We start from the raw sequence: 26,147 nt of genomic DNA, 5'->3' as shown, positions 1-26,147 counted from the left end.
GCTGTATATCAACAAATTGGACAACCTAGAAAAAATGAATAAAACAACCGACCAAGACTGAATTATGAAGAAATAGAAAATCTGATAGATCCATTACTATTAAGGAGATTAAATCACAAACGCTCCCAACAAACAAAAGTTCTAGACCAGACAATTTCACTGGTGAATTTTCCCAAACATTCAATAAAAAATTAATACCATTCTCAAATTCTAATATAAATAAAAAAAGGGAACACTTTCAAACTAATTTTATGAGGTCAGTGTTATCCAGATATCAAAATCAGACCAGGACACCACAAGAAAAAAATTACAACCAATATCCCTAATGAACACAGATCGTCAACAGAAATCCTTAACAAAGTATTCACAAACCAAATTCAGTAATACCTTAAAAGGATCATACACTATGATCAAGTAAACTTTATTCCATGTATGCAAGATGGTTCAACATCTGCAAATCAACCATTGGGACACACCACAGTAACAAAATGAAAGATAAAAATCATATGACCACTTCAATAAATGCAGAAAAAGCATTTGACAAAATTCAACATCCATTTATGATTAAAAACTCTCAACAAAATGGGCACAGAGGGAACATACCTCAACCTAATGAAGGCCATGTGTAATAAGCTCACATCTATCATACTCAACAGTAAAAACTGAAAGCTTTTCTTTTCTAAGACCAGGAACAAGTCAGGATGCCCACTCTTGCCACTTTTATTCAATATTGCACAGGCAAGAAACAGAAATAAAAGGCATCTTAATCAGAAAAGAAGAAGTAAAATTCTATTTGAAGGTGATGCGATAAAATGTTGAATACCTAATGACTCCACCAAAAACACTGTTAGAACTAATGACCAAATTCAGTAAAGTCGAAGGATACAAAATCAAACACAGAAATCTGTTGCATTTCTATGCATTAATAATAAACTATCAGAAAGAGATATTAACAAAATATCACACCCTGGCTATTTGGCTCAGTTGGTAGGGACATCATTCTGTATTCCAAAAGGTCTCAGGTTCAGTTCCCTGTCAGGAAACATACCTAGGCTGTGGGTTTAATCCCTGGGGCAGTGTGCATACAGGAAGCAACCAATGTTTCTCTCTCCCTCTTTTTCTCTCTCTCTCCCTAAAATCAATTTTTAAAAAACGTAGCGACAGGTGAAAATTTTTTTAAGGAAGCATCACATTTACAATTGTATCAAAAAAATAAAATACCTAAAACTATAGATATTAACGAAGAAAACTGAAGAAGACACAAATAAATGGAAAGATAACTCATGCTTATGGATAAAAAGAATTTATATTGTTAAAATGTCCATATTACCTAAAGCAATCTACAGATTCAATGCAATCCCTATCAAAATGTCAATGGCATTTTTCACAGAAATAGAACAAACAATCCTAATGTGTATGGAATCACAAAATAACCAAATTGCCAAAGTGATCTTGAGAAAAAAAAGACAAAGCCAGAGGCATTACACTTTCTGATTTCAAACTATATTACAAAGCCATAGTAATCAAAACAGGATAGTGTTATATAAAAACAGTTCAATGAAACAGAATGAAGAGAGAGCCCAGAAATACATCCACACACATATGGTCAATTAATTTATTACAATGGAGACGACAATAAACAATAGGGAAAGAACAGTCTCATTAATATATGGTGTTGGTAAATTTGAGAGCCACATGCAAAATAATAAAATTGGACCTCCCTATATTAAACCATGCACAAAAATTAAGTCATAAGGGATTAAAGATTTGAACAAAGAACCTGAAACCATAAAACTCCTAGAAAAAAACATAGGTGGTAACCTTAGCTCCTTGACATTGGTTTTGGGAATGATTTTTTTGGATTTGTCACCAAAAGCCTATAAGTATCCTTTCAAACAATGAGAAAGTCAAGGTATTTGACTAAGCAGATAAAAATAAACTTAGTTTGTTATAAGAATACAAACAAATTTTCAATAAGTAATAAACACTTACCCGTAGGTTACTCCAGCAATACTGCACTTCTTGAAGTTCATAATATTGCATGTAAGAGTTCCAGTTTTGTCAGAAAACAGGTATTTAACCTAAATAAAAGAATAACAGAAACATATATCCATTGAGAATACAATAAGATGCAAGAACCAATAAAGTCTTTATTCTATGTTTTTTAAAATCTATATAAAATTTAAAAGGTAAATTTCCTTCAATCAAGCAAAAATATATTTTAGAACTACATAGGTATTATATAGTAATTATAATTATATTATTGTTACATTAATATATTTTAATGCTTAGACCACTTTAAAACCTTTTCAATAACCAATTCTAGAGTCCAGTTGTGTGGAAATGTGCAAGAGAGACACAGTATCGGCCCTGGAGCCACTTTAGATCTATAAGCATAAACACTAAGTCCTGCCACAAGGTATCTCAAAGACACCTGTCCTTCTTTAAGATATTCCCATGATCTCATATAGTATTCTCTTCTAATGTCCAATGTGTCAAGACAACAAGTTCAGACTTTGACAATCTCGAAATATTTCTTTTTTAAGACTCCATCTCCCAGCTGGATTGAGAAGGCATCTCCTGAACGGCACAGAACAAACACACCGCTTCTCAAACACTATCACCGCTAAGATTACTAAAAGCAGCGTGGAATTGCCATAGATTATATAACTTTCCAAGATACAAAGTTTCAGCTATTTAATACATTAAACTCTCAATATACAAAGGTAAAAAGAAATATTGAGGAGGCCAAAAAGCCAACCATTTTCACACAAGTGTGTGCAAAAGGAATGAACTTAAAAAGCACATGTGCTGTGAGAATCATGTCTTCCTGGGTGGACACTGTGACAGGGAAGAGGGACAAGAACTCAAGAGGAGATAGCTCAGTTCAGCCTCTGAATACTAACTAGTCATGAGGACTCTTGAAAAGTCACCTCATCCTTCTTGGCCTCAGTTTCCACATCTATGAAAAAAAAAGGTTTGACCAGAAGATATGTAACATCATTCTATGTGTAACATTCAGGGCAATTATATATGGATTGGTCAAGGGGGAGTAGTGAACAGAATTGTCCTCAGTTTCTCAGTGGTTTATATTTCCTTTTTTAATTGATTTTTTTGGCGAGAAAGAATGGAGGGAGGGGAGAGAGAGGGAGAAATTTGTTGTTCTATTTATTTATGCATTCATTGGTTGATTCCTGTATGTTCCCTGACCCGGGATCGAATCTGCAACTTTGATAATCAGGACAATGCTCCAACCAACTGAGCTGCCTGTCCTGGTCCCTCAGTGGTTTTCTAAGGGAAAACCACTGCTGAATGCTGGATGTACTCCAGGGGCCCCAAAGGGAAGCCATATTTTACAAAAAGAGAATTAATAATATGAATTGTACTCTGTATTTTTTCTTAATTATACAATATAATTATTTTAAAGCAATCAAAAGGCCTTGAGTAAAGAAAGATTATTTTTAAGAAAAATAATGAGAAATTATCAAGACTTACTATTACTCTGCCTACTGAATTCTAGCTTACCTTTAAAGCTCCAACTCAAAACTGCTTCCCCATACAATTCCACTTGGGTATTTATCCAAAGAAATCCAAAAGTAATTTGAAAACACATGTGCACTCCAATGTTCATGCAGCATCATTTGCAATAGTGAAGATATGGAGGCAACCTAAGTGCCCATCAATAGACGAATGGGTAAAGAAAATGTGATTCATATGTACAGTGGACTATTACTCAGCCATAAAAAAATGAAATCTTGCCATTTGTGATAACATGATGGACCTAGAGGCTATTGGGCTAAGTGAAATTAGTCAGACAGAGAAAGACAAGTACTATATCATTTAATTTACATTTGGAATCTAAAAAATAAATGAAGAGAGCGGAATTAGCAGAGGCTGATTAGGAGCAGTGCCCCATCCCAAGGAGCAGGGCTTGGGCAGCTGAGACCTGCCCCTGGCAACTGCAGCAGCGAATCTGGTGTGGAGCCCCTCCCCCCAGCAGCAGCAAAGTCCCAGGAGCGGAGCATCCTCAGCCCCCAACAGCAGCAAAGAATTGGGACCTGAAAGTACCCCCTGGCAACAGCAGCAGCAGTAGCATTGTGAACCAGGAGCTGACACTCACACTCAGCAGCAACTGATCAGGAGCTGAGCCCCACCAGGCAGCAGAGTACCCCAGAAGCACACCAGTGGGACCCATACACCCCAGCAGTGTACCAGCAGGACCCACAAAACCCAACAGAACACCAGTGGAACCCACGCACACAGCAGTGTACCAGCAGGACCCCACACACCTCAGCAGAACATCAGCTGGACCCATGCACCCCAGCAGGACCCACACACCCCAGAAGTATACCAGTGGGACCCATGAACCCCAGAAGCATGCCAATGGAAACCATACATCCCAGAAGCATACCACCAGGACCACACGCACCCCAGGCAGCAAATAGAACAGATCAGTAGCTGAGACTCGTCCCCAGCTGCATCCGCAGAGGCTGATCAGGGGCGATGCTATAGCCCAAGCAACAGCAAGACTCAGGGAGCTGAGACCCGCACAACAGACCAGTACCAGCTACCAGGTGTCAATCCTCCAGGACCTACAGCAGGCAAGAGATGCCATACACCAGAACAGTCTGGGAGGCACAGCAGCCTTAGTTGATACACACCAACTTGCCTACACACTCCAACATCCCTCACTGGGCCTAGAACTACCAGACTGCTAAAATGGTGAGACAAAAAAACAACACCCAAATAAAAGAAAAAGAGGAATCACCAGAAAAGGAACTACAGGAAATGGAAGAAAGCAACTTGTCAGATAAAGAATTCAAAGCAATAATTTTAAGGGTGCTCAAACAATTTGGTGAGAACTACAAGCAACTTAATAAGAATTATGAAGAGCTCACTGGGAACTACTTCAGCTTAAAAAAAAAGATAGAAGCTATGCATAAAAATCAAGAGGAAATAAAGAATGACATAACTGTTATGAAAAATACCTTAGAAGGGTTCAATAGTAGATTATAAGAAGCTGAAGACTGGATCTGCAACTTAGAAGACATGGTAGAAAAAAATACCCAAATAGAGCAGCAAATGGGAAAAAAAAAATTGAAAAGCAGGAGGAGAGTTTAAGGGAGCTGTGGGACAATACAAAACATAACAACATTCGCATTATAGGGGTACTGGAAGGAGAAGAATCAGAGAAAGGAATAGAGAAACTGTTTGAGGAAATTATGACAGAAAACTTTCTTAAATTGGCGAAGAAAAACGTCACACAAGTCCAGGAAACATGGAGATTCCCAAGCAAAATGAACCCCAAAAGACCCTCAGCTAGACACATCATAATAAAAATGGCAAACATTAAAGACAAAGAAAGAATCTTAAAGGAAGCAAGAGAGACGGAAAGTTACCTACAAGGGAGCTCCCATTAGACTGACAGCAGATTTCTCAATAGAAACACTGCAGGCCAGAAGGGAGTGGCATGAAGTGTACAAAGAAATGCAAGGCAAAGGTCTGAATTCAAGACTACTCTATCAGCAAGGCTATCATTCAAAATTGAAAGAGAAATAAAGAGCTTCACAGATTGGAAAAAAAAAAAAACTAAAGAAATTTACCACCACCAAACCAGCACTGCAAGAAATGCTGAGGAGACTGTTGTAAGAAGAAGAAACAGAGAGAGAGAGGAACACAGGCATAAAATAAAAATGGCAACTAATAACTATCTATCAATAATAATCTTAAATATAATGGCTTAATTGCTCCAATAAAAAAACATAGGGTAGCTGATTGGATAAGAAAACACAAACCAGCACTGGCTGGTTTGGCTCAGTGGTTGGAACATCAGCCTGAGGACCAGAAAGTCCCAGGTTCGGTTCCCACTAGGGTCACATAACAAAAAAAAAAAAGAAAAGAAAGAAAGAAAACACAACCCATATGTATGCTGTTTACAAGAGACCCACCTCATAACAAAAGACTCACACAGGATGAAAATGAAGGGATAGAAAAATATTTTCCAAGCAAATAGAAATGAAAAAAAAGCTGATGTAGCAGTACTCATATCTAACAAGATAGACTTCAAAACAAGGGCCATAATAAGAGAAAGAAGGAAGGTCACTACATAATATTAAAAAAATTAATCCAATAAGAGGATATAACCCTGGTAAACATATAGGCACCAAATACGAGAGCACCAAAATATATTTTAAAACTTCTGGAGAACTTCAAGGGAGAGACCAATAGCAATACGATCATAGTGGGTGATTTTAACACCCCACTGACACCACTGGATAGGTCTTCTAGACAAAAAATTAACAAGGATATAGAGTCCTTAAATGACAAACTAGATCAGTTGGACTAAATTGATATTTACAGAACATTTTACCCCAAAGCTGCTGAATATACATTCTTCTCAAGTGCACACAGGACATTCTCAAAGATAGACCACGTGTTAGGACACAAAGTAAGTCTCTACAAATTCAAGAAGATTGAAATCATATCAAGCATCTTCTCAGATCACAATGGCATGAAACTCTAACTCAATTACAACAAAAACATTCAAACACTCGAAGGCTAAATAGCATGGTATTAAACAACAAATGGGTTACCAAAGAGATCAAGGAAGAAATTTAAAACTTCCTGGAAACCAATGAAAACTATCACACAACAACACAAAATCTATGGACACAGCGAAAGCAGTCCTGAGAGGAAAGTTTATAGCACTACAGGCCTACCTCAAGAAAAAAGAAAAATTCCTAATTGACTTTCTAACCCTACAACTTAAAGAACTAGAAAGTAAACAAAAAGAAAAACTCAGAGCAAGTAGAAGGAAAGAGATAGTAAAGGTCAGAGCAGAAATAAACTACATAGAGACTAAAAAAAAAATTCAAAAGATCAATGAAACAAAAAGCCGGTTCTTTGAAAAGATAAACAAGATTGATGGACCTTTAGCCAGACTCACCAAGAAACAAAAAGAGAGGACCCAAATAATCAAAATCAGAAACAAAAGAGAAGTAACAACTTACCCCACAGATATACAAAGGATCATCAAAACATACTATGAAAAATTATACACCAACAAATTGGACAAACTAGGAGAAATGGATAAATTTCTAGAAACACACAGTCTCCCAAAACTGAACTGAGAAAAGATAAAAAATTTGAACAGACCAATAACAAAGGAAATTGAAAATGTAATTAAGAAACTCCCAGCAAACAAAAGCCCAGGCCCGGATGGCTTCACAGGGGAGTTTTACCGAACATTCAAAGAAGATCTAATACTCATTCTCCTCAAACTACTCCAAAAAATCCAAGAAGATGGAAAATGTCCGAACTTATTTTATCAGGCCAGCATAATCCAATTCCAAAAGTGGATAAAGACACTACAAAGAAAGAAAACTACAGGCCAATATCTCTGATGAACACAGATGCCAAAATCCTTTATAAAACATTAGCAAATTGGATCCATCAATATATCAAAAAAATTATTCACTATGACCAAGTGGCATTCATCCCAGGGATGCAAGGATGGTACAATATTCGCAAATCAATAAATGTGATACACCACATAAACAAAATGAAAGATAAAGACCATAGAATCTTATCAATAGACGGTGGAAAAGCATGTGACAAAATCCAGCACCCATTTCGAATAAAAACGCTCAGCAGTGTGGGAATAGAGGGATCATATCTCAACATAATAAAGGTGTGTATGAAAAACCTACAGCCAACATCATACTCAATGGGCAAAAACTAAAAGCATTTCCCTTAAAAATAGGATCAAGACCGAGATGCCCACTTTCGCCACTTTTTTTTTTTTTTTTTTTTGCAGGATACAGAGAGTTTATTCAAAGCCCAGTACAGACTGGCCAAACTGCCTTCTACAAAGTGAATAGAAAACCTACGGAAAAGGCAAGACTTGTTATAAAATCACTTTAATTCCGTTCTCTCAACATTACAAGCAGTAAGGCGGGCAGTGGAATGTGCCATGCTCCACATTGCAATACTGTGCCTGTAATTGCTGGTATTGAAATATACATCTGTGTCACCGTAAAAAACTGCATTTGCTGCCCCTCATGTCTTATAACAGGTATAAAAAATTACAAACGTCTAAACCCTTGTCCCCACCCCAACATGAACACTCAGGGTTCCAGCCCCAGGAAAAGGGGCCGGCCAGCACACGGTCTGTGCACAGGGAAGCCCCTTGGACCCAAGAGGGCGGGACTACACAAGGTAAAGGAGACTGTTAAGACTCAGGGCCATTGTCCCACCTTAAGTTGTCCCAGCAGTAGAGGCAGACCAAAAAAAACAAAAAACTTTGGCCCATAATTTGCAGGAAAAAGAAACCCTGAACGTTGAAGAGCCCTTGTCCTCCCAGGCAGAGGACAGGTGAGGTGTTACGGCACCTGAAGGGCTTAGGCCTGGGCCTTCTAGGAGGAGCCCAGGCTCTCAGTGGCCCCCACCGCGTCTGCCCTGGAGACTGGATCCTGCCCTGCAACTTAATTACAAGGAATAAAATCAAAAGTACAGTATACAAGGTCATATAAGGAGGAAATTTAGATGACACTCATTCCATTTTTATCATCTTGTTATATAAAAGGTTACTTAAAACTATTTCTTTTGCATATAAGTGAAGATTAGAATATTTGGTCAGCTGGAAATATTGCTAGGCACAGAGGTCTGCAACCGCATCAAAGCACCATAGTGACATATGATGAAACAAAGCTCCAAGCTGAAGAAGCGCCAGAGACGCACCGTCAGGGGTCTTGGCCCAGGAGGGGCACCTCAAGCCAGGGCTGGGGAGAATCAGACACTTGATTAAATGGAGGATTGGGATGTCAGCAGACTCTGCAGCTGGCAGCCTCCTGCCATGCCAGCCCGGCACATGGTCCCTGTGGGAGGCTGTCCCCTTGGTCCCCAAACCTCTATGCATTTGCTACTGCAAAAAGGCCCCGCCAGAGCAGTGGGTTTTAAGGCACAAGAAAGCCGGGTGGAGGTTTGGGCATGACCACACTGCAGGCTGCAGAAGGCGCAGGCATACTGTCCACGCATCACCAAGAGCCTGAGGCTGGCACCCCATCTCCCCAGGTGAGCAAGGCGAATTAGATTTAATTTTTAAAAAATAAAATCTCTGGCCTTTTAAGGTCACTTCAGCTGCTTTCAAGTGGCTATTTTCTGGAAGGATGGAAGTTGATGCTGGGATTACACGGCAGGCGGGTCCTGGTGGTGGGGCCTAGAGAGTGGACTCGGAGAAGGACACTGGCAGGTGGTGGTTCTCGCCCAGGTTGTGGTTGTGCAGGTCGATGAGTGCCCGGATGGCCCCTCAGCTGAACCCGTCAGGATCAGTGCCATCTTGTGGTCCTTCTGGAAGAACCTGAACCCTTCGACAATTCCACCATTGCTGGAGAAGAGGATCTTGAGATCATCCTCGGATATGGAGGGCGGGATGTTGGAAAGGTACAGGGTGGCTGAGGGTGGGAAGATGTTCTGGAAGTCTTGGAGCCTGGCTTCTTAAAACGGTGCAGGAGTGAGTTCCCATAGTCCTTGGTGAGGCCCTGGTCCTCCTGGCCCTCGCAGGGCAGCGGCACATTTTGGTGTTTGGAGAGTGTGATGCGCACTGGCTTTCTGTGCAGCTTATGCCCGTGGAGATGGCTCATGGCCAGCTGGGCCTGGCTCCTATCCGCCATCTGCACCAAGGCGTTCTCCTTCTTATTGAACACAATCTTCACCCACTGCACATTGCCATACATGCTGAAAAGAATAAAGAGGCTTTGGGGTGTGACTCTCTCAGGGTGGAGGTTGCTGACCAGCAGAACAGAATTCCCAGAGCCTGCTAGGCCTGGAATGGCGATCTGCCCAGCTGCTGCTGCTACTGCTGCTGCCAGTGGGATGGCCAGAGGGGCCAGGGCCCCATGCACATTGGGAACAGAAAGGCCTGCAGCTTGAGGAATGGCAAAGATGGGAGAGAAACCAGTTCCTGCATACGGAGAGGCTGACATTATTTGGTCCGCTGCCATGGCCTGGTCCAGCGACAGTTGGCTGTCACCAGAGGGTAGGTCAGGATGGGTGAAGTCTCGACTCTTGTCGTTGTTGTACTTGATGTTGAGGCTGGTGGGCTTAGAAAAGTCGATGTGGAGTGTGCAGCAAGCGTTGTAGATGTTCTGCCTGTCCAGCGACAGCTTAGCGTGCTGGGCACTCACGGGTTCGGGGTACTCCAGCAGCGCCTGGAACTGGTTGTTCTTGGTGAAGGCGATGATTTTCAGAACTTTGCCAAACTTGGAGATCTGATGAAGCACGTCCAGAGTGACCAGGCAGAAGAGGTTCTCCACAATGACCCTGAGCACTGGACTCTGGCCAGCATCCACAGCAGCCGCCGGGCAGCCAGCAACAGGTTCCCTGACTGAACTGAGTCATGGACTGCAAGGCTGCCTGGGCCAGGGCCTGGTTAGGTGAGCTGTCAGTCTTAAGCTCCTTGTGGTCGGAGAACTGGATATAGATGGGCTGGCCATGAAACACAGGTGTCACTGAGGTGTAGTAGTTCAGTATGGTGTTGGCTGCCTCCTCTGTGTTCATGTCAATGAAAGCCTGGTTTTTCCCTTTCAGCATCAGGAAGTTGATGACCATCTCAAAGGGCAGGCCCAGGGAAATGACCTCGCTCTTGGTGACATCACTGGGAAGCTTCTGGATGTAGATCACTCTGGAGGGGACACCTGTACTTCTGTTGTAACCTTTGAACTTCTTTTTTTTTTCCTCACCCGAGGATATTTTTCCATTTTTTGTACAGATAGAGTGGGAGGGAGAGAGAGGAAGGGAGAGAGAGAGAGAAACATCGACGTGAAGGGACACATCGAGTGGCTGCCACCCACACGACCAACCAGGGCCGGGGACAAACTGCAACCGAAGTACGTGCCCTTAGCAGGAACCGAACCCGGGTCTCTCCGGACTGCAGGCCGACGCTCTAACCGCTGAGCCAAACTGGCCAGGGCGAACTTCTTGCTATCATTTCCATTTCCTGCAGAAGCTGAGCTGCTACTCATGATAAAGGGTCTATTAATGACGCACGCAGAGAAGAGCTCGTCAGATCTCTGCTTTGTACCAACAGCTATGTCTGGGACAATGCCGTCCACTGCACACAGAAGAGTCCCACAGAGGATGGAGTGGAGGCGCTGGAATCTCACCACTCTTATTTAACATAGTACTGGAAGTCTTAGCCACAGCAATGAGATATGAAGAAAAAATAAAAGGGATCCAAATTGGAAAAGAGGAAGTGAAACTGTCATTATTTGCAGATGACATGATATTGTATATAGAAACCCCTAAAGACTCCATCAAAAAATACTAGACTTAATAAATGAATATGGCAAAGTAGAGGGATATAAAATTAACTTCAAGAAATCAACAACATTCTTATACACCAACAATGAACTCAAAGAAAGAGAAACTAAAAAAGAACAATCCCATTTACCATCACAGCAAAAAATTGAAGATACCTAGGAAATAAACTTAACCAAAGAGGTAAAGAACCTATTTGCAGAAAACTACAAGTCATTGAAAAAAGAAACAGAGGAAGATATAAAATGTGGAAGCATATACTGTGTTCATGGATTAGAAGAATTAACATAATTAAAATGTCCATATTACCCAAAGCAATCTATAGATTCAATGCAATCCCCATCAAAATACCAACGATATACTTCACAGAACTAGAACAAGTATTCCAAAAGTATATATGGAACCAAAAAAGACCCCAAATAGCCACAGCAATCTTGAAAAAGAAGCACAAAGTAGGAGGGATCACAATACTGGATATCAAGTTATACTACAAAGCTACTGTAATCAAAACAGCCTGGTACTGGCACAAAAACAGAATAGAGAACCCAGAAATTGACCCAAGACAATATGCTCAATTAATATTTGACAAAGGTGGCAAGGGCATACAGTGGAGTCAAGACAGCCTCTTCAATAAATTGTGATGGGAAAATTGGACAACTACATGCAAAAAAATAAAGCTAGACCACCAACTTACACCATACACAAGAATAAACTCAAAATGGATAAAAGACTTAAATGTGACTCATGAATCAATACAAATCCTAGAAGAAATTATAGGCAAACAAAATTTCAGACATCATATGCAGCAGAATTTTCCCTGATACAACACCTAAGTCAAAAGAAACAAAGGGAAAAATGAACACGTGGGACTACATTAAACTAAAAAGCTTCTGCACAGTAAAAGAAACAACCATCAAAATGGAAAGGGAATCCACTATGGGAGACCATAATTGCCAATGATACATTAGATAAGGGGTTAATTTCTAAAATATATAGAATACTCATACAACTCAACAAAAGGAAGACAATGAACCCAACTAAAAAATGGACCTAAAGAGACACCTCTCTAAATAGGACATACAAATGGCCAAGAGACATATGGAAAAATGCTCAAAGTCACTAATCATCAGAGAGATACAAATTAAAACAACTTTGAGGTATCACCTCACACCTGTCAGAATGGCCGCCATCAACAAATCATCAAACAAGTGTTGGCGAGGGTGTGGAGAAAAGGGGACTCTAGTACACTGCTGGTGGGAACGCAGACTAGTGCAGCCACTATGGAAAACATTATGGTGTTACCTAAAAAAATTAAAAATTGAACTGCCATTTTACCCAGTGATCCCACTTCTAGGAATATATCCTAAGAAGCCTGAAACACCAATCAGTAAGAATATATGTACCCCTATGTTCATGGCAGCACTATTTACAATAGCCAAGATCTGGAAACAGCCCAAGTGTCCATCAGAAGATGAGTGGATAAAAAAGCTGTGGTACATATACACAATGGAGTACTATGCAGCTGTAAGAAAGAAAGATCTCTTATCCTTTGAGACAACATGGAGGGACCTGGAGAGTATTATCCTAAGCAAAACAAGCCAAGCAGAGAAAGACAAATATCACACCATCTCACTTATTTGTGGAATATAATGAACAAAACAAACTGATGAACAAAATAGACCCAGAGACATGGAAGTAGGGTAGAGACTGACAAACCTCAGAAGAGAGGGGGGGGGGGGGAGAGATAAACCACAGAACTTATATGCGTGTATGCATGACCAATGGACATAGACAATAATGCTGGGGATGGTGTGGGGTGGGGGGATTTGGGGAGGAGGGTGTCAATGGGTGGGGAGGAGAAAATCTGTAACAAAAATAAATTCATAAAAAATAAATAAAATAAAAAATATCCTTTGGGAGAAGGATGTCTAAGGGGGAAAAGGAGAAATATCTGTAACAAAAATAAGTTAATAAAAATTGCACACAAAAAATAAATAAAATAAAAATAAATGAAGAAACAAACTCATAGATACAGAGAACAAGTTGATGGTCACCCGACGGGAGGTGGGGGGGGAGATGGGTGGAAAAGGTGAAGGAAGTGAGAAGCATGAATTGGCCGTTATAAAACAGTCACAGGGATGGAAAGTACAGCACAGGGGATATAGTCAATAATATCATAATAACTGTATGGCGTCAGGTGGGTGCTAGACTTAGCAGGGTGATCACTTTGTAAGTAATATAAATGTCTAATCACTATACTGTCCACCAGAAACTAATATAACATTAAATGACAACTGTAATTGAAAAATTAAAAAAAAACAACAACACTTCCCCATATACCCAATAAGGATGAATAATTTCATGCTGGGTGCTTCTGGAGCACTTTCAATCCCTCAGTTATTCAGGTCCAGTTCAGTGGCACCCGAGAACAATGATACCCTGAGCACTGTGTAAAACAACAAAGACTTTGTCCAGGCACATCCATACCCTTTAAGGGGACTGTAAGTCTCAAGAGGGAATCACTATCATGTCTCTTATTTTATTGTATTTATGTTTGGGAAGACTGTTATGGAGGCAGAGAAAGGAGACCAATTAACTTTACCTGGAAAACTGGAACAGGATTCAAAGAGGAGGCAAATGTGGTCTGATATATATAGCGCCTATCATATCACAGGTAGTTGGGAAGTTTAAATAAGATATATAAAATAAAATTATAATCTTTAATTGCAATGCATTCAAAAGAGGTTTTTCCTTGTAGTGATTTCAACATAAGAGGAAAACATAATGCAAAGCACAATCCAGTAAAGGTAGTTGGGGTACAGGGTGATGGTGGAAAAGACACTGGTTCCCTGAAATATTTCAAAAACAAAATTTGGAACGCATAAGAGATCTGATAGATACTTGTCCTCCAAAAACTTACACCTTTTGTAGAGTTAAACAATATCTGAGTATCTTAACCATTGTTTTCCCTAGCATTTGCTCCTGGCAAACAATTTTAATAGTCCCAAAAATATTGTACCGTATTTTTGAACTAAATATTTTGCTGGTACTTCCTAATAAGACATATCCATGTCTAAAAATGCAATTCAAAACAGATTAACATTTATATTTAATAACATTTTCAAATACTATACAGCTCTTTGGACGTCAAAATCGCATTCACATAGAAGCATTTTTGCAAAAATCTCTCCGTGGTTCTTTTAACGCTCATCTCCTGCCGACCTGCGCGGCCAGTGGAACCAGCCCTGAGGCGGGGCGACGGGAGACAGAAAACCCGCCCTCCAGTTTCCCCTCATGCTAATGTCACCAGCGCCCCAGTTCCCAAAGGGGTTCTCTCACCTGACCGAGCTCTTCATTAAGGTTTGATGTCCGGGCCATGGCAGGAGTGTCATTTCCAATATAATACATATCTGTGTCCTGAGAGAGAGGAGAGGGGGCACTTCAGAAGATATATATCATTAATCCTTCATTTAGATTAAACACAGATACTATAAGTGCTCATTTTTAACTTGGGGGTGAAAATACAGTGGCAATTAATGTAGGGAAACACTGTGATATCAGGAGAAAACATGGTATTTGTATACAGAAGGTCTGGTTTCAAGAGGAGCATTTCATAACCTCGACTAATTCATATTCCTGAGTTTAGCTAATAACTCATTCATAAGATTATTATGAAGATCAAATAAAAATCTACATGACACCCTCTATCCTTCTCAAATATCTGGTGACAGGAGACTTGACTTAGGTGAACACAGTGCAATATACAGATGATGCATTATAGAACCGTGCACTTGAAACCTATATAATTTATCAACCAATGTCACTCCAATAAATTCAATAAAATTTAAAAAATAATAAACAAAAAAATTTTTAAATGTCCATGAAAGCACCTGGTAAGCTGCTAACGTGCTTAATGACAATGGCAGTTCCTTAAAAATTTCACTGCCATTCTTAACGATGGAATCCAAGTTCACTGTCACCGTCAATTTTGACACACCTCAGAGGCCTTTTCTCAGCCTTGATGAGACTTACAAAGCATGAACAGCAGCTGCAGGCTCTTTGTCCCCGCTCACCAGAAGACAAGCACCTGTTAAGCACTCTGCTCCATTTTCTCACTTAATCCTCACAAGAACCCTTGAGTAGGAACGGCTGCCCCCCTCTCATCTCATAGACCAGGGAGCTGAGATGTTAGGTAACTAGCTGCTGCTATCACTGGCTCAGGAACACCTCTGCCAGAGATCCCTGGCCAAATCACAATCATAAATTAACTCTATTATTCTTTTTCTGGGAGCTCAAATAAATGGCTAAGATTCTGAGAGAGTGTTAGAAAATTGTGGTCGACATTTCTGCAGCCGCTCAACTTTTCAACTCTGCTGTGATACTCACCCAGTTTATAAAAAGGGCTTGAGTGTATTTCACAACCTCCAGCGTCACCAGCAGACTGATGGGAATGAGGTTGTTGTATAAGATGATGAACGTCAACAGGTTATATCCAAAATTATCCGAGCTTGTCTCTGTGGAAGAAAACCAAAACATCTGTATAGCTTTAGTTAGTCTCCATTAAGTTTCCTTTTATTTTATCCTTTTGAAATTTTTCTAAAAGATGTTCGCCAAAAAATGTGTTGGCTTATTGTACACATTTAGGGATTCAAGTTAAACTAGTTATTGAGCACCTGTTACATGGCACCAACTGTGACTACAAAGACTACTACTACACAATCCCTTCCAATAAGGAGCTGGCGTCGCACAGGAGGCTATGGGGCAGGACAGTAGGCAGAAGCAAGCATGCCCCTCAGCGTGATCAGGCATCAGGTTACACCTGTTAAAGAGATGTCCGTAGGCAGTGCCAAAACGAGGACAGGACATTTTTTTTTAAATGGAAAAGCATGGTCAACTGAAGACCACCCAGAAGAATAGAGACTTCAGTTAAGTACTGGAGGACAGAGAGAAGAAAGCTAACCAAAAAGGATATATATATATATATAGAGAGAGAGAGAGACAGGCATCTACAACTCATTAAGGTATGAGTATCTTTGGGACACTCCAAAGAATTGGTAAAATGGGGGGGGGGGTGAATAGGGAAAACAGGTGAAGAGAGGGAGGCAGGCAAGAAGCCATGGGGCCGTTTATTGAAGGTAAGAGAAGGAATGTCTTGAGGAAACACGATCCCTGAGGGATGAAGCCCAAAGCAGCGTCCGGATCACCTTGGACAGAAGGATGGACCAGGAGAGGAAAAAGAGGTACGAGTTCTGTGCACATCAAAAGGGGAAAGTTCTTTGAACTGAGTCAAAACTCCAACAGTGACAGTGCAAATGTGAAGTCTGGTGGCATTGACCAGAGCTACTCAGACTTTACGATAAGATTAACAAGGCAGAAAGCACATGGCTGGGACAAAGAGGCCATTCCTCCTCTGTAGATCACGCAGCTAGTACTGGAGTTTGACGTTATCTGAGCAATTTAAACACCAGTTTCCACAAAGCCTGTATACCAAGATGGTGTCAATGTTGTTTATTTACTTAGATCATATTATATAAATTAACTATGTATACAGGCGAAGTATCAATTTTCACATTTTTGAAGCTAGACACATAACACTAATCCAAATTTTAAGAGATTTGAACCAAGCTGCAACTGAAGTCCTAGTCACATTTCCCACATTTGTAAAGCGGCAATAAGAGTTTACCCAGACTGTTCAAAGTACGTGACTTTTCTACATGAGATAATAAAAGGAAAGAAAGGTTTTGATTAGTTTAACTTAAATATATTAAATGATGGGAATAACAATAATCCCAAAGCACTATCCCAAAATTTTAAAATTCAAATTTATTATTCAAAATAAATTTGTCATTAAATTTTATTTATTTTCTGAAACTGCTGTGTAACGATATTGATGACTATTCCAAAAAAGAAGCAATAAAACTGGACAAAATTGTCAAAAACAAGCATTTAAAGTGATTGGAGCCCTAGCTCAGTGGTTAGAGCATTGGCCCATGCACCGAAGTGTTGTGGACTCGATTCCCAGTCAAGGGCATGTACCTGGGTTACAGGTTCAATCCCTGGCCCTGGCCAGGGCACGTGCAGGAAGTAATCAATTGATCTGTCTCTCTCATATCAATGTTTCTCTCTCTCGCTCTCTCTCGCTCTCTCTCTCTCCCCCTCTCTTTCTCTCTTTTTCTTCCTTCCTTCTACTCTAAATATCAATGAAAAAAATATCCTCAGGTGAGGATTAAAATAAATAAATAAAAATAAAGGATTTAGAAACTGATAATAGAGTGTATAAAAATTCAAAAGGATGTATTCAAGAAAATCTACACTTCCCTGTCCGGTTTGGCTCAGCAGTTAAGGGCGTTGGCCTGCAGTCTGGAGAGACCCGGGTTTGGTTTCCACTAAGGGCACGTACCTCGTTTGCAGTTTGTCCCCGGCCCTGGTTGGGTCGTGCGGGTGGCAGCCACTCGATGTGTCCCTTTCACATCGATGTTTCTCTCTCTCCCTCCCTCTCTCTTCCTTCCACTCTATCTGAACAAAAAATGGAAAAATGTCCTCAGGTGAGGATGAAAAAAAAAGAAAATCTACTCTATCTTGCTAAGTAGAAGCCTTTGACATTTAATCCAAAGGCAGTTTCCCTTTCTTTCTCCAACATCCATGTTGTTTAAAATATGCTCTGGGTGGGAGGTTGGGGCAGGTCACAAGGACTAGTAGCTCTTATTTTCCCACATCCTAGCTCCATGTGGCATAAATCTATCCCAGTGTTGTACAGGCTGCTACCACGGAGTGGGGCAGGTGGTCAGAACAGGAACAGCTTGAGGAAGCTGATGTTATTTGGAGTAGAGCATGAAAAAAGCCACACCCAGGGCACTATTAAAAAGAATAGGGTTTCCAGCCCTGGCCTGTTTGGCTCAGAGGTGAGAGCGTCAGCCTGCAGTCCAGAGAGACCCGGGTTCGGTTGCTGCTAAGGGCACGTATACCTCAGTTGCAGTTTGTTCCCGGCCCTGGTTGGTCATGCAGGTGGCAGCCACTCGATGTGTCCCTTTCACATCGATGTTTCTCTCTCTCTCTCTCTTCCTCTCTCTCCCTCCCACTCTATCTGAACAAAAAATGGGAAAAAATGTCATCGGTGAGTATTAAAAAAAAAAAAAAGAAGAATAGAGTTTCCGGTGGCCAATAATCAGGGAAGACAAATATCTCACAATATTAGTAGAGACAAACAAAACAGAGATTAGCCAGAAATTAAACAAGGAGATCCATGGAAAATATGGCCAAAGAAACCTTGCTAAGATCACACTCAACCCTGGTGGTCCATGCGCAAGGCTGTACATGCTCAGGAGAAACCAGAGAGGGTACTTGTGAACTACTAGTCTCTGACTGAATGTGTGTCAGACTTGAAATCCCCCCAACATTGAAAGCATTCCCCAAGTCACACACAGATCAAATAACAAAGAGGTTTACACAACCTCTGACCAATCACTGGCTGACCACTAAGCTATGTGAACCTCTAGTAATCCAGGCTTAGAAATAAAACCAAGAAGAGGACTAACTATTAATGAAGATATGGTTTCTTTCTGAGGTGATAAAAATGTTGTAAATTCAGGTAGGGGTGAGGGTTGCACAATTCTGTGAATGTACAGTTGACCCTTGAATAACATGAGTTTGAACAGTGTAGGTCTATTTATAAGCAGATGTTTTTCAACAAATAGCTATACTGTTTTCAATCCACATTTGGGAGTCTTCAAATGCAGAGGGTCAGCTGTATGCATTGATCCATGCCATTTTATATACAGGAGTTAAACATCCATGGATTTTGGTGTCTGTGGGGGAGGGTCCTGGAACCAACCCCTTTCAACAAGAGGGACAACTAGGAGGGTGTCAATGGGGGGAAAAGAGGAAACATCTGTAGCAAAAATGAATTAATAAAAAATAAATAAATAAGAGGGACAACTAAGTTTTGGGGGGGAGTCAAAAGTTATACATAGGTTTGTTTTTACTGTGAAAGAGTCAGCACCCCTAATTCCTACATTGTTCAAGGGTCAGGTGTACTAAAAAATAACTATATACTTTCAACTATATGTTTTAAAAGAATTAAAGGTAAAATAATGGAAATAAAACTGAGCAGTAACATCATAGGCTATACCCTGCAGCAAAAAGCAGATTTCACAGAATGAGTCCAATCAAGTCACTAAAAAAATAAACAAGAAAAAAACAAAAACAAAAACAAAAACAGCAACAAGCCCCAAGAGGAAGAGGAAAACAAAATAAGAGTTACTGCAATACATTATCTACAGTAACCAGTTTTGAATAACAACAATTATGAAACATATAAAACACATACAGAAACACACACATACACAACAAACAATAGAAACTGCCTTTGAGGAGAGTAGCCCAAATGATAGGCCAAAGACTTCAAAGCAGTTATTATAAATATATTAAAAGAACTAAAGAAAACTGGTTAAAGAATTCAAAGTAAGTCTGATGACAATGATTGATTAATTAGAGAATGTAGATAAAGTGATGGAAGATTAAAAAAAACAAATGGAAAGTCTGGAATTCAAAAGTACAATAACTGAAATGAAAAAAATCACTAGTGGAGCTCAACAGCAGATCTGAGCTGACAGATAAGAGAATAGAAAAACTTGAATATAGATCAACAGAGAGTATCCAATCTAAAGGACAAAAGGAAAAAGGAATAAAGTAAAATTAACAGAACCTCACAGACCTATTAATATGCAATAGTGAACCAACATATAACAAACAAAAGTACTAGAAGAAGAGAAGAGTAAAAATAAGGCAGAAACAACATTTAAATAAATAATAGCCGAAAATGTCTCAAATTAGATGAAAAATATTAAAATACACATCCAAAAATCTCAACAACCTCCAAAGAGAATAAACTCAAAATTACTAAAAAACAAAGACAATCTTGAAAGCAACAATAGAAAAATGACTCACATACAAGCAAAAAACTCAATGAGATTAACAGCTGACTTCCTCTTAGTACAATGAAGGCCAGAAGGCAGCGGATGGCATATTCAAAGTACTGAAAGGAAAAGAATGTCAACCAAGAACTCTACGAGAATTTTGTATCAGCAAAACTGTCCTTCAAAAACAAAGAAGAAATTAAGACATTCCAAGATAAAAACTGAGAAAATGTGTTGCTACCTAAACTGCCTTATAATAAATACTACAGAAAATTCTCCAAGACGAAAGGAAGTAACATGAACGGTAATTAAACTCACATAAAGAAACAAAGGGCAGTAGTAAAAGTAATTATATAAATGTTTACAAAAGGTAATATAATTACATATTTTTACCCTTTCTTTTGGATTTAAAAACACAATGGCAAAAAAAATCATAAAATGACATTGTTGGACTTGCATACAGATGTAATATATTTGAGAGCACAAAGGGGTGAGGAGAGAATATACCTACATGAGGCAAAGAAATGACATAAGCTGGTAACTCAGGTCCACAGGAAGTAAGTAGGTTAATATTAAACAACTGTACGCTTATTTCTTTTTGCTTTTTTTTTTTTTTCCTTTCTTTTTTTTGTTCAGGTAGAGTGGGAGGGAGAGAGAGGAACAGAGAGAGAGAGAGAAACATCGATGTGAAAGGGACACATCGAGTGGCTGCCACCCGCACGACTGACCAGAGCCAGGGACAAACTGCAACCGAGGTACATGCCCTTAGCGGGAACCGAACCCAGGTCTCTCAGGACCGCAGGCCGACGCTCTAACCGCTGAGCCAAACCGGCCAGGGCTCTTTTTGCTTTTTTAAAAAGCATATACAAATCAATAATCATAACACTATTATTGGGTCAACAGATAAATGCAATATATGACAAAAACAGCATAAAGCAGGGGAGGAGATGGATCTATATTAAAATAATACTAATTTAATTCTGGTACAGAATTAATCTGAAGTAGGTGCTAATAAATTAAGACATACACTGTAATACCTAGAGTAACCACTAAGAAAATAACTCAAAAAATATAGTTAAAAATGATCATCCGAATATAAAACAATCCCCAAATGTGTCCATCTTCACTTTATTACATACATCCTAATCTCTCAATTCTCCTTTAAAGATTGGCATTATACAGAGCAGCCAAAGGGCAGAGAAGAATGGCATGGCCACTGCACATAAACTGTGCTTAGAAGGATTTTCCAAAAATGTTTTGTCCTCCTTCAACAAACCACCCACCCCGACACTCACCCAGCTTCTTGATGTACCAGTTCTTTCCACCTTGAGAGCCATTCCAGTACAGAGCCCCCGCCGAGCTCACCAAGGCCATGACCAAGAGGATGCCAAACAATACCAGGATCTGCACATTGGTCACTTTCTCAACATTTGATCTCTTGAGAGGAGCTTTGGTGGAATTCTGTACAAAAGCATTTAACATCAGTAAGGATCACAGAAGAGACTCAAGGGCAAGAAGTGGGGAGGAAAGGAGGCAAGTAACACAAATTCAACAAGTAAAAAGTAAAATACTATATTTTTGCCAAAGAAACAATGAAATTAAGAAGTGTACCATACTCCTGAATCAGCAGCTAGTGTTAAATAATGACAGAAGGCACTTTCTACCACTTTAAAGAACACATTTCAACTGTATATAATTCAAATGATTACATTTTAGCATTAAATTAGCTACCTGCATCACCTTTGAACACAATAGGTTCTAAATCATGTAAGTCCGATTTAAAAGAAATCAGAATGTTGCACATTCAAGAGAAACTTAAAGATTTAATATTGTAAAAATCTAGAGAGAATCTTCAAAGTAATAACATAGCTCCACAGTTATTACACAAAGGTAGATTTTGAATGTACACATTTAATTGAGAAAAAGGACATATAAACACATACACATCAATAATGCAAAAATAGAACATCAGTAGGCATAAAAATAAATGGATGGACACACAATTCATTTGGAAAACTGAACAAGAAACAAGCAGGAAAAGCCAGGGAAACTCTAGGAGCCAGAATAAACCATAAACAAATACAAACAGGAAGGTAAGCAAAAGCAGAAAGACGACCCAACATCTGCAAACGCGCATGACTGGATTTCCCACTGCTGGCGGGGAAACCAGTCCAGCTAGAACAGAGGCCAGTGCTGGGAAGTGAGTTTAGAAATATCCACTAAAGCCAGATTCAAGGACCACTGCACATCAGGTGGAAAATCTGGGACTATATCCTCTCAGCAGTGGAAACGTCCACAGAACTGCTTGCACTAGACAGTTATGCACCTGAAGTCATTTTATTAAATTTCTCTGAAGGCAATTGTGGTGGGCAGAATAATGACCACCCCCAATAATATCTATATCCTAATAACTGGACACTGTGAATATGTTACTAATATGAGAGTAACAAGTTACTAATCTGAGACTAATGCAGTAATACAACAGACGGTAATACCCACTCCTGGGGGCGAGCAGAGCCTACGTAAGTCAGAAAGCCGCACGTGGACGGGGAAGACGGGCACAGGAGCTGTGGTCTGCAGGTTCCTTCCATGAGTCACGAGCCTGACTCTTCGCGGGCAACACTGATTTGCAAAGAGCAGGTGATTTGAAAGCTTATTAGGCAATAACAGGCTGTAAAAATGGGGCGCCTAGCTCTCTCCACTACTCTCAATTTATCTGAACATTAACAGAGCTAGGATGAAAATGTCTCTGAAAAGAAGAATACAAATCAAGTCACAATGTCATAATAAAATCAAGATGAAAATAGAAAGCAAGTCCTCGGTTCCATGGAAAAACTCAAACCACAACATCTCTCAAATGGCCTAAATTCTACCACCAAGCCCAGAAATGCTACTTTTATAGTCGTGGGTTTCTGCGGGGGTGGGGGGTTGGGAAAGGGTCGTTCTGGTGATTTTGAAAAGCTAAGTCCATTAAGTATCTTAACACTTTAGTTCTCTAAATTATTTGCCCTTCCCAGACTTTTTTAAATGCCTCTAAGAGCTAAATAAAAATCCATTAGTAAAAGCTGACTTATCATCAATCAAATACCACCTCAGGTCTGATGAGGAGGACACATCACCTCTGGCCTCAGGTCATGAGCCAAGAGACCAGTTCCAGGACTGCCTATCCCAATCTTTTCTACAGATAATCTTAGCGTTTCTAATAAACAGTCAGTGGAGGTATAGGCAGAAAAAAATGTCATCTCTATGACTCCATTTACTCATTCTGATTTTTTTCTGGTGGTTAAATCCTGGCCAGTTAACAGGGTTGAGAAAAGTTATCTTTCATGTAACACAAGAGCCCCAAACAGGTTTCAACACCAGCACTTAGTAGAAAGCCAAGCTGTGCCTACCCGTTCCCATCTGCTGAGCACATCGACTTACAAGGCTGAGCTTATAATGTGAAAGTCTGCCTAGTATTATAAGTTCTGTAAAATTCTTAAAAAGCACTGCTACTTCTGAGTAATAGGGTTCTTAATAGAAACAGGCCAAAATGCTGGGTTCTGTAAAAGCTTACAGTACACACTTCACTCCCTCCTAAGAACGCAGTCAGTGGGGTGTGAGTTGGAACGTGGACTTGGAGCCAGACTGCTGAGGTCTGAGTCCCAGCTCTCTCTCTTCGTGGGTGTGTGACTTTGGTAACATACTCAGACCCTCTGGGCCTCAGCGTCCTCATCTTAAAAATGGAAATAATAGTATCTCCCTCACAGAGTCATTATGAGAAATCAATTAGTCAATCCATGCAGATTGCCTAGAACAGTACATGGGGCACTAAGCAGTCGCTGTAATTGCTGTGATAACATCTCTCTTTCCCATTAAACCAGCCAATGGAAATAGTAGACATTGAACTAGTTCTCCACGAAACTACACTAAGCATGAAGCGGGGAGCTCTGAAGAACAGAAGGCATCGAGGTGAGAGTCTAAACAAGAACAGAGCAGAAGAGCCCAGAAGCGCCCGTGTTTCCTCGCTGTGGTCAGTGGCACAAGTACAGGCAGAAACGTCATTTCCCACACAGCATGGCTTCGGCTGTGTGTGCCGCGTGACATCCCCCGTGACCGCGCCTCGTCTGTACTTGTTGTTTCAGCCCTCAGGGCACAGCGACTCCAGCCAGACGCTTTGGGGGCTTTCCGTCGTTCGGTGCCGAGTCAACATGTGCTGGGCCTCGCAACGGTTTCACCGCATCACACTCAGGGGTGCAGACTTCTACGGCAACTCAGTGCACACCTTGCTCACTGGAGGAGGAGGGGGTCATCTCGAGTATAACTGTTATCTCTCACACCTTACCTACAAAGCTGGGGTACCAATATACGATCTAAAAAATAGTATTACATCCTGAGAAAACAACTCATGTACCAGCAATCTTGAAGAGAGGCCAAATCTGTCATGTGCACAATCTAAAAACTAGACCGGGGGCCCTGCCCAAATCTGAACTGACTCCTGTGATCCTGTCACGCCATAGCGAACGGAAGTGGTCTGTGGTAGTGGAGCTCCAATAGTGTCAGACAGGAGGCTGGCCCTGGACAGGGGCAGTCAGAAAACATGTAGTAGGGAGTAGAGCACTACTTACCAAGATAATCTTCACATACCAGCTGCTCAGAACCACCAAACTTACAACTTTCTAACATGTGCTTGTGAGTTGGTGAGGACCCAGCAGAAGAAATGGATCAGGCACAGGTCAGATATACTGAATAATTTTCATCCAAGAACTACCTCTCAGCATTCACCAACTATTCACTTTTTGGTTACACGGATCCCCCCACTGCCACACACACCCCCTCAGTAACCACTCCACCACACCTGGGCCTACCATTCCAGGACCAGTACTTCTCCAGGTCCTCACCCTCCTTCAGAAGCTACTCTCCTGCCCCTTGCCTGACCCAGAGGAGGACACGCCTTCCCTGAAGGCCCCTCAAGCAGGGGGTGCTCCAGGAAAGACTCAGAATCTGAAGATAATATTACTGAGTGTATAGGTGTGACCCGGTAATACTTCTGACACTTCATCCCTCTAAAGCCATGTGAAAAACCGACTCGTACAATTCATGCCATTTGGCAACACCGCCTTCTATTCCTTCCCTCAACACGTCTTCCCACCTGTCAGTCAGCCCCTTCACTCCCTGAACACCCGAGCAGCCGGCTCATGGCATCCATCTCTACCCCAGCCTTGCCACGATCAGATCTTCAAAGTCATAGCTCCGACCCACCCAGGGCCGCCATCTCTGCCCTTCACTCCTCAACACCCCATGGCCCCCAGCAGCTCCACCTTCAGCGTCCTACCCCCATGGTTCACTTCCAGGTCTCCCCACTCTGTAAACCCTCCACCCTAGAAACTTGAACACAAGCACCCTACACACTGGTCAGCTGTCACTCGACAACCCCAACAATCTTCTTTAACTTCAGTGAGTTCTCAACCCTTCTCATCCTCCCCAGCTCCCTCCTCTGTCTCGACCACAATGCCCAGCTGGTGTGCACACTGGGGCCTGTCACCTCAGCTGTCCTACGAGTATGTAACTCTCTCCCACATCACTCGACCTCGAAGAGCAGACCAACACAACACCTCCCTTCTCCAACTCTACATCTAAAACGCTCTCCTTAGTATCATTCTTAGTAGCTAGCCAACTGACACCCCCAAACCTGGTCGGCTGACCCTTCCATAGGCACTCACAGTGCCTTGTGATGACATGTATTACAAGGAGCCCTCTGCCATCAGTTCCCTGTGGCTCCCAGTGTGCGTGGTCCCGGAAGGCGAGGCTGGGGCTTTCACTGCCGTCTCCAGGCAGCCTGGCAGAAGACGTGGTGCTCAGTGCACTAAATGTCCTTTACTTAAGAAATATAGCCAAATACATGCATTAGAAGGCGGGTATACAAAAGGGCAGACA

The 26,147-nt window shown here is 41.0% G+C and overlaps 1 protein-coding gene and 1 pseudogene across 1 annotated transcript in view; both read right to left on the bottom strand.

Moving 5' to 3' along the window:
- ATP8A2 (ATPase phospholipid transporting 8A2) overlaps nt 1–26,147 on the bottom strand; it is a 253,312-nt gene that overhangs the window by 126,274 nt on the left and 100,891 nt on the right. Inside the window, exons 11-14 of the mRNA XM_036251558.1 lie at nt 21,527–21,692; nt 15,703–15,830; nt 14,656–14,733; nt 1,993–2,081 (exon numbers count right to left, since the gene is read on the bottom strand). Coding sequence (XP_036107451.1) covers nt 1,993–2,081; nt 14,656–14,733; nt 15,703–15,830; nt 21,527–21,692 — 461 coding nt within the window. The remainder of the gene's footprint in view (nt 1–1,992; nt 2,082–14,655; nt 14,734–15,702; nt 15,831–21,526; nt 21,693–26,147) is intronic.
- LOC118623976 lies at nt 9,218–11,036 on the bottom strand (annotated as a pseudogene).

The sequence above is a fragment of the Molossus molossus genome, unplaced genomic scaffold (assembly GCF_014108415.1).
Source record: "Molossus molossus isolate mMolMol1 unplaced genomic scaffold, mMolMol1.p scaffold_m16_p_10, whole genome shotgun sequence".
Classification (NCBI taxonomy): domain Eukaryota; kingdom Metazoa; phylum Chordata; class Mammalia; order Chiroptera; family Molossidae; genus Molossus; species Molossus molossus.
This window is presented reverse-complemented; position numbering and strand designations above follow the sequence as displayed.